This window comes from Mustela nigripes, chromosome 2 (genome assembly GCF_022355385.1).
Source record: "Mustela nigripes isolate SB6536 chromosome 2, MUSNIG.SB6536, whole genome shotgun sequence".
Taxonomy (NCBI): domain Eukaryota; kingdom Metazoa; phylum Chordata; class Mammalia; order Carnivora; family Mustelidae; genus Mustela; species Mustela nigripes.
The window spans coordinates 219,364,271-219,377,130 of NC_081558.1; the positions used below are offsets into that span (position 1 = coordinate 219,364,271).

The 12,860-nt window shown below is 59.6% G+C and overlaps 1 protein-coding gene across 2 annotated transcripts; it reads right to left on the reverse strand.

Moving 5' to 3' along the window:
• Positions 1–4,311: 4,311 nt before the first annotated feature.
• S100B (S100 calcium binding protein B) lies at positions 4,312–10,454 on the reverse strand. 2 transcript variants are annotated; one of them, XM_059392585.1, is made up of 3 exons: positions 10,348–10,454; positions 7,915–8,090; positions 4,312–5,406 (listed from the first exon to the last, which is right to left on the reverse strand). In XM_059392585.1, exons 2-3 carry the CDS (start codon positions 8,050–8,052, stop codon positions 5,266–5,268), a joined length of 279 nt encoding a protein of 92 aa, XP_059248568.1. In that variant the 5' UTR covers positions 8,053–8,090; positions 10,348–10,454; the 3' UTR covers positions 4,312–5,265. The 2 variants fall into 2 exon arrangements, with proteins under 2 accessions (XP_059248568.1, XP_059248569.1); XM_059392586.1 differs by having other exon boundaries at positions 7,915–8,094; positions 10,348–10,449.
• Positions 10,455–12,860: the final 2,406 nt, after the last annotated feature.

The window sequence follows — 12,860 nt, forward strand, 5'->3', positions numbered from 1 at the left end:
GCAGTAGAAATCCGCTGGACATAGGCGTGTACAAGACACTCCATTCAGGAGCAACAGAATATGAATCCTCCTTAAGTGCGCATGAAAATTCTCTAGGCTAGGCCATACACTGGCTGTAAAACAAACCTTGGTCAATTTTAAGAAGCTAAAAAATCACACAAAGTATGATCTTTGACTACTGTGGAACAAAATGAGGATCAGCAGGAAAAAAAATTGAAACTGACACATCCCTAAATAACCAAAGCATCAAAGGAGAAATGAAAAGGGAAATAAAATACTTCGAGATGAATGAAAACGAGGACAACATATCAGAATGTATGGGATGCAGCTAAAGCAATGCCTAGAAGCACATTCATAGTCATTGATGCCTACATTCATTAAGAAAGAAGGTCTCAAATCAATAACTTTCTACCTAAAGACACTGCGAAAAGGAGAGCAAACTAGGCTGAAAGCAGGAAGAAGAAAGGAAATAATAAAAGTGGAAGTTTACAAACAAGCAACAGGTAGGGCGCTGGGGTGACTCCGTCACTGAGTGTCTGCCTTTGACTCAGGTGATGATCTGAGGGTCCTGGGATCAAGTCCCACGGTGGGATCCCTGCTTGGTAGGGAGCCTGCTTCTCTCTCTCTCCTGCTCTCTCTCTCTCAAATAAATCAAGTCTTTAAAAAATAAATACATCTCTTAATATAATAATAATAATAAAGTAACAAAATCCAAGAAACAACTGGTTCTTTCAAAACTGACAAAACTTGGGTTGACTGAGAAGAAATAAAAGACTCAAGTTGCTAGGATCAGAACAAAAGAGAGTACTACCGACCTTCTAGAAATAAGCAATATTCTAAAGGAATACTATAAATAATGGTATGGCAGTAAACTAGATGAGTGGACAGATTCCTAGAAAGACACAAATGACAAACCCTGACTTAAGAAGGGGACAATCTGAACAGACCCAGCAAGTAAAGATAACGGATAATTGAAAAACCGCCCACCCAGATGGCTTCACTGCTGAAATCCACCAAACATCTGATGACAGTTTAATACCAGTTCTTCGCAAAACCTTCCTGGAAATAGAGGAGGCCAGTATTACCTGATCCCAAACCAAAGACTACAAAGACCGGAAAACGAAAGGCCAGGGTCTCTTACAAACATGGACAGAAAAAATCCTCAAAATAAATAGTGTGGAGGGAGTTGGGGAAAAAAGCAAATAAAACCCATCAACATACAGAAAGCTACGAAACAATCATATACCATAACCACGTGGAATCAACCCCAGGAATGCAAAGCTGTCCTGACATCTGAGACTCAGTCAAGGTAACATACTGTACCAACAGAGTGAAAACCCAAACTGCATGATCATTCTCAACAAACACAGAAGATTGGCCGGGGGCACCCGGCACTCCTGGAGTAGAAGTCGCTTCCCAGGAGAAAGGGCACCGACAGCCCCCAGCTAACATCATGCATAATGGTGAAGGAGCGGTTGCCTCCGCCTGAATCAGGACTGTTTGTTCATCAGGGTGTCACACAAAGTGCGGCCACCAGAAGAGGAGGTGGGGACCCCCGTGGGTTAGACCCACACACCAGCCAACAGCCTTTCCTAAGGGAGGCAGCTGCAGTCTGGAGCTTGGGGCCCTCAAGCTCTGGGGATGCTGAGTTCTCCCCCGCCTTCCTCTGCTCTCAGGAGGCCCACGGTACCAGGAAGACAGCACAATTCTAGAAGGACCTCTAAGGCTGATAGGGCTTTTTTTTTTTTTTTAAAGATTTATTTATTCAACAGAGATCACAAGCAGGCAGAGAGGCAGGCAGAGGGAGAGGGGGAAGCAGGCTCCCCGCTGAGCAGAGAGCCCAATGAGGGGCTCGTTCCTGTGACCCTGGGATCAGGACCTGAGCCGAAGACAGAGGCTTAACCCACTGAGCCACCCAGGCGCCCCTGATAGCGCTATTTTACTAATCTGGTCTTTCCTAACTTTCTGAAGACAAAAATCACCTAAGTTCTTGCTCAAGCAGCCTCCCCACCACCCCGGCCCCCGGCCCTGACCTGGGAGCCAGGCTGTGGTGTTGCACAAGCTCCTTAGGGGGGCAGGTTGTGCTGGGAGGCCGGAGCCCAGGACTCCCTCCCTGGTGCCCACCCCTGCCCCTCCCGGACGGTCTCCCCGCCCCCGCCCCACCCCAGCCCCGGGCAGAGGTACTCCAGGGGCCCCCCTGTTACAAGGGGTCCTGGAGGTGGGGGTGGGGTCTTCGGAAACACCCGGGGGCCTAGGGCTGTGCTCTCGAGGAGGTCCCCGCTTCAGCCTCAGCCCCGGCTCTGCCCGCACCCACCGCAGCCTGCTCCCTGGGCAGGGCCAGTGCTCAGGGACTCCGTGGCCTTCCCACAGCTCCTGTGCCTGCGCGAGCTGGGAAGAGGTGCGCCCCACACCACCCCAGGACATGACGTGAGGACCCCTCCTCTCCGTAGCAGAGAAGCCTGGCGATCGTCTCGCCAGGACTGTGGGCAGGGGCCTTGGTGTCCGCCGGGACGCTTGTGGTCCCGAGGGTGGAGGATGGGCCCCCAGCAGCCCCAGAAGCGTGCAGTACTCGTCACAAATAGGGTCCCAGGCTTGGCCCCAGGGTTTCTGCCCTGTCAGAGACAGACTCTCTGGCCACTGTGGGTCGAGCCCGGGGACCCGGGGGCACAGGAAATCGCATGTGGCTGCACGGTGCCTTGTGAAAAGCAACCCCGGGAGAGGACAGAGGTCGGTTAAGATGCGGAGCTCACTTCCTTGAGGCCCGGGTGAGTGGCTTTTGCTCCCGGCTGAAGTCAGGAGCTGATTTCCCGCCTCGTCACCCTCCCCCCCTGCCCAGGGCTCGCCCTGCCCAGCTGGGGATGCCTGGGTCAGCTCCTGGGTCGTCAGACGTGCTGCCCTCTGTGTGGGGACCCTAAGTGGCCATTCACAGCACCAGACACGGCCTGTGGGGCAAGACGGGTCGCACCGAGCAGAGGCCAGAGGAGGCTCACGGGCCTCTTACAACAGAAGGCCCCCAGGATCCCTGCGGCCCCGCTTCCCTCTTTGGGGTGAAGGAGCACCCCTGGGTGCGGGATCCGCGGCACATTCCACGGCTGCCCTGGCAGCCTTCCGGGGGCCAGTCCAGTGCAGCTGGTTCCTGTGTGGTCTGGGCCAGGGGGACAGGCCCGAGCCGAGTCCCCTTGAGCTGCTTGGTCGGCGGCCGGCAAGGGAGCCGCAGGCCGGGGCTCGGGCCGCCGCTGGCCGTGGGGGGCGCCGTCCTCTGCGGCCACGGAGAGCCGGACGCTGCCCCGAGCGGGCTCCCCTCTCCTCCCGGCCCTCCCCGCAGGCCGGGCCCCCCTGTGCTCCCCCAGCTCCTCTCCACCCCTGCCCGGCCCTCCCCACCCCACGCGGACCGGCGGCTGCGGACCCTCCCCCAGGGGCCGCCCCGCCCCGCCCCCGCCCCGCCCCCGCCCCGCCCCTCCCTGTGCGGCCGCCGCGGGACCCGCTGCGGCCCGGACCGCCCTTCCCGGCCCTTCCCATCGGATCGCGGCCGCCCTCGACCGGCTGTTTCGGTTTCAAGGTCGCATCTCCCGGGGGACGGCGGGACACGCGGGGGCCCCGGGCGTGTGGGGGGAAAACCTGCCGAGCCCGCAGGAGCCCCGCCGTGGGCCGTGCGCAGGCCGGGGGGTCCCTGGAGAGGGTCCCTGGGTGCTGGCCTCCGTCCCCAGCTCCACGCGCCCCGCCCCGCCGCCTGCGCCCGGGACCCCCCCGTCCCCGTCCCCGTCCCCGTCCCCGTCCCCGTGACCCGTGACCCGTGACCCGTGACCCGTGACCCGCCCCTCCCCGGCGTCCGGCTGATGAGGCCCGGGGGGGGGCCTCGGGGGGCCAAGCGGGCTGGAAGTTGTGCGGAGCCGGTGGCCGGTGGCGGTCCCGGGGCCGCCCAGCCCTCAGCCGCCTTCCTCCGCCCGCACCTCCCGCCCCACCCCTTCCTCACCCTGACCCCTCCTCCCTCCACCTCTTCTCGCCCCCCCGCCCCCCCCCCCTTCGCCCGCCTCCCTCCCAGCTCCTCCCGCCCCTTCCCCGCCCCTTCCCCGCCCCCGCCGCTCTGGGCCCCGGCTCTCCACGCTGCACCCTTCCCCATCTGTGCATGTCCCTTCACACCCCAGCCCTGCTCACCACGCCCCCATCCCAGTGTCCCTCGTCCCGCGCACCCGCCCGGCTTCAGGGAAGGCGCAGGAGAGCGAGGCGGCGGCGGGGGTCCCTCTGCTCCTCCTCCCAGGCTGGCGGGTGTTTGGCTCTGGTTTCTGTCCCGGCCTCGAGAACTGTCACCGCCACGAGATCACCGCGTTCTTTATTTAATGCGAATACAAGCAACCGCCCGGCGTAGGAGTTTCCAAGTCTGTGCACTTAAAAGCAGCAGCAGCAGAAGGGGGTGGATAAGGTTCATGGGGCTTTTCTGGGATGTGACTGTTCATATTTATAAGTTGATGATGTGAATTATTTGAAACTGATTTATTTGAATTCGTGGGTACCCAGCCCACAGCTCAGCTCGCCACGTGCACCGACCTGCACACACGCAGCAGGGCCAGGGCCCTTCCCAGACCGGAGGCCGCGGGAGGGGAGCCTGTCTGCAGAGAGGCGCACCGTCCCGGCCACACAGCCCGCGGCGGCAGGTGGAGCCGCGCAGAGAGTCCGCAGAGAGCGGGACTCTGATCCTCAGCCCCAGCGAGAACCAAAGCGTCGGTACTTCACGGTCGGGCGTCCTGCAGCTCGGTGAGCGACGGTGTGTGCTCAGGACCCACAGCTCCCCGCGGGGAAGGGGACCAGCCTGCGGCCGCACTGTCGCACTGTCGGAGGAGCAGGTGGCCTGTCGGACCCCCTCACGCCCTGAGGGTTCATTTGCACGGAGGGTAAACCGGTTTAAGGGCAAAGCCTTGTCTTTCTGACTCCAGGAAGCACACGTGCCCAGAGCGTTTCTGGGGGCAGCGTGGCAGGCCTGGGTTAGGGCTCTCCACAGCCATGACGGCGGCCGAGCACACGCTTCCCAGAACGAGGATGGCCCGGGTCCCACGCCCCCGTCGGCGGACGCGTGTGCCGAGCGGAGCAGAAGGAAGGACGGGGCCAGAGGCAGCCGTGGGAAGAGGTTGTCAGCTGCTCGTTGACCGAGCAAGTCAAGCTTCCTAATTAGCTACAGCGCGGCGGGAAAGCTCCGTTCCTACTAGCGGCGAGCCCCACTCTCTGCTTCCTGCGTGACCCTCGCCCCTGTCCCAGCCACTGCTCTGCCGCTCACTCGCGCGCAAAGAACTCGTGGCAGGCGGTGGTAACCATGGCGACAAAGACCATAAACTCCTGGAAGTCACACTCGCCGTCTCCGTCACTGTCCAGGGCTTCCATGACTTTGTCCACGACCTCCTGCTCCTTGACTTCCTACGAGATAGAAGAGAAGCTGCCCAGCTTGTGTTTAGTTGAACTTTAGGGCCTTCGAGACATGATTAATCGTTGGCTGGCTTTCATAATTTGTGCCAGAAGCAAGTTAAGATAGAAGATGCCCTGAAATACCAGAAAGGTCTTTAGTCTCTGGGGGTCCGAGTGTCGGTTCCACCCGTAGGTCCTAAGATGAAACGGAACAACAACCTGCCGCTCGCTCTCACTGTGCCTCAATCCAGAAACGCCCGGAGAGCGGATGCCGTCCAGACGCCAGAACGCATTGTGAGCAAACATCTTGGAAGAAAACATGAAATTTTGGTTCCCCTACGTGTTTCACTGCTTCTGGGAGTGGAATGAAAGTTTTCAGTGGGTTTTCATGTTTCAAAAGTGGGTTTTGGGGGGCACCTGAATGGCTCAGTGGGTTAAGCATCTGCCTTCAGCTCAGGTCATGATCTCAGGGTCTTGGGATCGAGCCCCGTATTGGGCTTCCTGTTTGATGGGAAGCTTGCTTCCTCCTCTCTCTCTGCCTGCCTCTCTGCCTACCTGTGATCTCTATCAGAAAAAACAAAAACAAGAAAACCTACAAAAGTGGGGTTTTTTCCTGGAGTGACTCTTGCGAACAGACCCTAAATTTGTGAAGTGCTGTGTTCTTTCTGCCCCTCGAGTTGCTTTCTGGGTGTCAGGGGACTTTCCTGCCGGCCCTGCTGACTGTCACTGCTGCTGAGCCAATGGGGTTACCGGTCCCGGGGGCAGACACGGGGCAGGGCTTTAGGCGCAGTGGGAAGAACTGGCACCAAACTTGCACGGACAGCCTACGTGAAGGCTACAGGGAATCAGCCGCGGGGCCAGAGAGCTTGGCCCGAAGCAGTCGGGGGCACGTCCACAAGCCGCCTTGAAGAGAGCATACGTGCAGGACAGATTCCAGCGGGGCTGGTGGGACCTGGAGACATCTGCTAAGACGGACGGGAGGGACGCTGTTTCGATTACGTTATAGATTCACCCCCAAACCGAAATTACCCCAATAAAACCAGGTCAGCTGATGTTGATGATACCTCGATCCACTTACCACGAGTTATTTGTCTTTTATAAATTGTGGTTCCCACATGCTAAGCTTTCCCTGTTTTCAAACCAACAGTTTGTGATGAGTGATTGTTTTATGTAATTTACATTATTTTGTAATAACTTGGTCATCACTAATTACTGATCGTTGCTTGTTGGGCTGTGCCTGTCGGTTCAGGGCTTGACAAACTCTGTCTCCCTTCACTCTAGAACCACCCAGTCTGCAGAAGAAGCTGCGAGTTCGGGCCGTTAGGTTAGAACGTGGGCGGGCGGGGAACCGAGCGCACAGGGGGGCCGTGGCTCGAGAACCCGAATGCCTGAGAAAACCCCAGAGTCAGCCCCAGAGACGCCCACCCCCGCGAGCCTGCTGGTGCGTCCCGGGGCTCGCAGTGACGGCGTGTGTGGGTCGGGGTGCGGACAGGAGCCCCCCAGGCGGCCCTGCAGACGGCGGGCGCTGCCTCGCTGCCGGAACCCCGGGGCGCTGCCGCCAGTCTGGCTCAGGAGGGCGGCTCCACGGCCCGGGCCGCGGGGCCACACCGGGTGTCCTGACACCGTTCCCGGAATTAGCGCTTCGTCAGACCCTGGCGCCCTGGTTTGTGGTCTGGCTGTTTCCTGTGTGTGGCCTGGGTTCTGGCCACTAAGGGAAGGTCAGCGACCAGCTGGACTGCAGCCCATGGCCTCAAGGGCACCAGACGGGGCGCAGTGCAAAGGCTGACCTGAGGGCAGTGGGGACGGGGGTGGCTGTGGCCGTCCGCGCACCAGGCCGGGTGTCCCAGAAGCCGGGGCCGTGTCCTTGGGCCTGCGTCTCCCCGGTGAACACGGGACGCCCTCAGTGACCACGTGCTGAGTGAACGGCGTCTGGAGGCACTGATTGTGCAGCTAGTGCGGGCACAGCCCTCCCGGACCAGAGCTCACTTCTGACCCTTTCTCATGTGTGCACTGGCCAGGCATGTCATGACGACACTTTCCTCATCACTGCTGGAACCTCCCCATCTGTCCGGAAGTCAGCATTACCTGCAGCCTGTGCTTTAGCCTTGGAGACAGCAGTTTCTCCTGGCTGCTGCTACGATACACCAAGCATGAAAATGAGAACGGGGCCATCTGAGCCTGCCTCTAACATGGGGGTTCACTGGGGCGCGGGTTGCTCAGTGGGTTAAGCCTCAGCCTCCGGCTCAGGTCATGATCTCAGAGTCCTGGGATCGAGCCCCACATCGGGCTCTCTGCTCGGCGGGGAACCTGTTTCCTCCTCTCTCTCTGCCTACTTGTGATCTCTGTCTGTCAAATAAATAAAATCTTAAAAAAAATAAAATGGGGATTCAGTTGCACGAACACGTGTGGAGAACCAGCCTACACCAGAACCACCTTCAGGCAGCCCAGAAGAGAAAGCACACAGTGGTTTTATGAGTGGACGGAGATCGGATAAACTGGATTTTAAAAAGCGAGACTCACCTGTAAAAAGTGGGGGAGCTCACCGTTGATGAGCTCCTTGAGTTCGGATTTCTTCAGCTTGTGCTTGTCGCCCTCCCTTCCGGAGTACTGATGGAAGACGTCGATGAGACTCACCATGGCCTTCTCCAGCTCAGACATCGCGGGGTCCACAAAGGAAAGATGCCCTCTGGTGCTTTCTGCCTTGTTCGTACACAGAACAGTTGAGCGTTAGCTCTACAGAATTCCGCCCAGAGGAGGGGGCCAGACGGGCCTCGGCTCATCCCCCTCCGGCCGGGGCCGCTTCCCCGTTCTCCGCCCTCCCTCCCTTCGTCCCACGTGCCCACGTGCCCGGCTTCGGCGCGGGTTTGGCCCACGGGGGACTTCAGCAGGAAGACGGGGCGGCGCCGTGAGGGGGTCTGGGGGCCGATTCCTGCTTCCTCCCCGGTAGGCCACGCTCTGCCCTACCGGGCTCCAAGAGGAGGGGACAGAGAGCAGGGAGCAAAGCGCCGACCGCCAGACGTTAGAATCGACTAGAACCAAGTAAGGTGACCAGGAAGGAAAGGAGCAGAAATCAATGGTGCTCCTGTGAGCCGAGCCAGTGAACAACTGGCCCACAGAGGAGGAAAATCCTGTTGGTAAACTCACGAAGCAGCACACACATATTCAGAGTAAGTTTAGCAAGAAAAGTGCAGGTCCTTCTTCAAGATTCGAAGGTTCGTAAAATGCAGGAACTTGCTTTCCTTTGAAATAATATGTAAACAACGTGTGTTAAATACAAACCCTTAAGGGATTCTTCTTTGATGGGTGTGAGCAACACGCCCGGAAACCGCTGGAAATCGAACGAGAAACAAATACGGCAGAAATGCCACAGATATTCTTAAACGCAGAGCAGCATCTCAGTGACAGGTCGAAGATGACCCACCGGAGACAACAAGGTACCGCAGGCTGCGGGGCCGGGCTGGTCCGGGGGCAGGATGGACGGAACAGCAGGAGGCTGAGCTGGCCGGCCCCTTGCGGTCTCCCAGCCTCCAGCGCGCCCTGCGGGGCCCCAGGGTCACTCAGCTTCCTGCTGTCCCCTCTGCCGGACCTCTGACCGCGGCCCGAAAACAGGAAATATCTGTTTCATCCTGGGACTTGGGAACGTTTTACAAAGGACAGCCCGTCAGCTGCTCCACAAAACTGAGACAGCCAGAGACGTCCAGCGACCGCCGGCCTTGAGCGCCCGTCCGTGAGCTCAGCTGAAAGTAGTTACGAAACTACATCTCGTTGAAAAATCACCCCCATGTCGGATACATCACTTGTATCTAAACAATATATTGGAGGAAATAGTTAACACCTCATTTCTGATATTTTTTACCTCTGATTTCTCAGAGGAGAAAGCATTGTGGATTTTTGTCTTGACCTGACCTCTGCTACAGTCACCTAATAATCAGTACCCTTTGCTTTGCTCTTCAATCCCTAAAAATCGGATTTATCACACATGGACGGAACAAGTCAGATGGATTAAAATCTTTAACGTTAAAAGAAAATCTTTAATGTTTATTCGTTCTCAGCCTTTGCACCCAGGTTTTCAATTATTGATTTTGTGTTTTGGAAACAAAACAAAAAACCCAAGGAACATTTGCATTATTCGGATGTTTCTCAAAGTCTGTGATCATTTGGGGAAGGAGAGGCTGACTTATTTTTCCATAAAGTATGACTAGTGGGATTTTTTTTTAAAGGAAAAGCATAAAACATATATTCCATGTCCAAAAGCTCCATGTAATGTGACTTTCTTCATAACCACACTGAAATTAATTAAAATGTTTTTCCTTTTAAATTCTTCCCTGCTTTAAAGCTTATCTTCTAAGAGAAGCAGAATCAAACATTCTGTATTTCCTTTCTGCTTAGTTCCCTGAACGTTACTCCTGGGCCAGTCAGCCTCTCAGTCCTGCCTTAATCTCTCTGCGTGGAAACCAAGAGGCTCCTGGGCTCTGAGTGCCCAAGGACGCATCCCCGGGACGTGGGAAGGGGCCCTACCTCCCAGTGGCAAGTTTAAACGCACCGAACCCCGGTTTCTCTGACCCGCTTTGTCACCTCCCCGCCAAGCCCTCCCAGCTGTGCTCGGACTTCTGGGTGGTCCAGGCCCCGGGACCCTGGCGGCAAACCCTGGGTCTGAACAGGAGCTGCGGGGAGAGAAAACGTTCGTCTTTGGAGTGGGGCTGGCTGAGCTCGGGCTGCTTCAGTCTCCCGGGGGGGCCCGGAACCCCCCTGAGGCCACGTCCCAGTGGGCTCTGAGTGGGGACCGCAGCCCACTGGGGTCTGAAGTCCCACTGGGCCAGCCGGGGTCACGTCCACAAGGCGGGACGTGAGCCGCACCAGCAGGCCTCAGGGGCCTGGGGAGCCGCCACCTTGTTCCCAGCCCTCCTTCCTGCCCCCCAAAGAAAAGAGCAGGTTGTCCCCGAGGGTCCTCACATCAGCGGCTGCGGGCTGCTCCGTGTCCCTGCCGGCTGTGCTCCCGAGTGGCCCGGCGGCCGCGGGTCGGCCTCTTATCCCTTCCTGGCCCGGCCCGGCGGGTGCGGCACTGCGGGGCCCACAGCCAAGGGGGAGGCGCGGGGAGGGGCGGTGCGGCTGGGGGCGGCAGGCGGCCAGGCCTGCACACAGGGCCGCATTGAGCTCGCGGCCACCCGGGGCCTGGCTCGGGAGCCAAGCCCACACTCCGGCCAAGGAAGAGAGTCCTAGGGGGCAGGAAGCCGGGCGTCAGCTTTCTGGGCGGCTTTAATTATACATGAAGATCGAAGTGAAGGCGAGGCCGGGGGTGGGGGGGACTGAGCCCGTCCTTGATGCAAACAAAGCACATGCTCAGCCAAGACCAAGACTGCAGTGCTTCCAAGTCCAGGCTGAGCAGGGGCCTGGGGGCCGCGGGCTGCTTCCCGGGGGGGCCTCTGCACCACCCCGCGCGCGGCCCCCAGCCCGTCCCTGCACGGCCTCCCTCACCGCCCCCTGAACGGCCCCCTCTGCTAGGCGCACACCCGCACCCCGGCCCGCCCCCCATGCTGGGCCCATCTCCTGACTCGGGTTCGCAGAGGCCACGGTCGCACCCTACAGGACCCGCTTGCGGGCACCGCTGTCCAGTCACCGTCTGCTTCACCAGCAACTTCTTGACTCCTGGACACGTGGAAGTGTGTCCTGGGCACAATGCTGGGCCGTGAGCCTTGGGGCTTGAGTTGTCCCCTCCTGGCCACCAGCCTGTGCCCACACCTGCCTCCGTGGAACCTGAGTGGCCTGGGCTGGGCCTGCGTCCTCGGCTGCCCACGGGCTGCTGAAGAGCCCTGTGCTGTGCATGCCCCGGGCGGCAGGGCTTGCCCGCGTGCGAGGAAGGAGCAACGGGGCCCCGGGGCCATGCACCCCGCACTAGGGGCGGCCAACCCTGTGCTTGCTCCGCAGCGCCCATGCCACAGCCGCTCCCGCAGGGCAATGAGGAGTGTGGAACCTGCCCATCCGGCTGCCGGTCGCCCAGCACGGTGCCTGCCCTCGGGTTGTCCACGGCACGGCCTCCCGCACAGCCCAGGGCACTGGTCGCACACCCCGCGCCAGGCTCTGTGGAGCAGAGAGCAGGGAGAGGGTGCTGGGCTCCGTGGCGGAGAGGGGACGGTCACCTGGGAGAGGGGGGCTTTCAAGCGCTGGGACCCCCGCGCTTCCTCTCCCTCCGGAGCGCACGAGACCAGAAGAGCGCAGGACATGTGGCCGGCCGGCTGAGGGCAGATCTCCCCGGGACAGGGACGTTCCTGCCCCCAGCGGCAAGGGGTCCGGGGCCCAAAGCGTGGCCTTCGCACTTGCAGCTCACGCCAGCTGCTCTCCACACTGCCTGGTTAGGGTCTCCTCTCGTGACCCCGGACCCCTGCGCTAGTCCTGCGTGACCGTCAGACCCACGCCCGCAGCTCCAGTCCCCGGGAGCAGCTGGCCCCGTAGCAGCGGGAACTACGTTCTGGAGTAAACCACGTAGCCTACAAGTGGCCCCACGCGTGGCTGCTTTTGGATCAGGCTCCTGACTTTCAGTGGGGGTTGGCATTTCAGAGCAGTGCAGGGAGCTCCAGGCGTCAGCAGGCCTGGGTCCACGGAGGTCGTTGGCTGCGGACAGCAGCCTGCTCAAGCCGGCCCTCACCCGGGCCGTGGCACAGACCCCAGGTCTGGGAACCCAGATCTGACTGGAACCACCACAGTGAGGGCCACCACTGATCTACGTGGGGTCGAAGCTCCAGTCTCGTGAGGGAGGCAGGCCCTAGACGGCCACCGGTACCACCAGGCAACTCCTCCAGGCTGTCCCCAAGGCACCGGCAGCTGCTTGCTGACGCGCACAGAGTGGAAATGAGGATCTGAAAGGAAATTCTTGCATCTCTCCGGGGTAACTAGATGTGGGCTCTGCGCTGGCGTTAACTCCTGGGGCCACAACATGGCGCCGGGGCCCCCGACTCCTCTGCGGTGTTCCGGTGTCAGCGTCTTCCCCGACCGGCTCCCCGTGGCTGGCGGAGGGGCTCTCCAGGTCCTCGGTTCTTCAGCTCCTGAACGGGCCCCGGAACGACACACTCAGCGCTGGCAGAGCCTTCCCAGGCTCCCTCGCACACGAGCGGGACCAGTAGGACGGAAGAACCGGGGCCTAGAGCTGCCCCCTCTATCATGACATGGACGGAGCAGGACTGCAGCCCCGGGAGAACTGGAGAGATTCGTGCCGTCATCAAAGAGCTGGTGCAGACGAGGGTGGTGATACCACAAACCCACTTAACCTGCCAGCGTAGCCTGTGGGGGCGCCGAGTCCGTTGTGGCGGACGGAGACAGACGGACGGAACGGACGGGTCAACGGCGACTTCATGCGGAGCCGCCAGGTGGGCGTCTCTCTTGGAGGAGACCTAACACGGCGCCTGACCCTTGGTATCGGCTGTCGATCTGACTGCGGCCTTTTCCTCAAAACCAATCACTTTTTTTTTTTT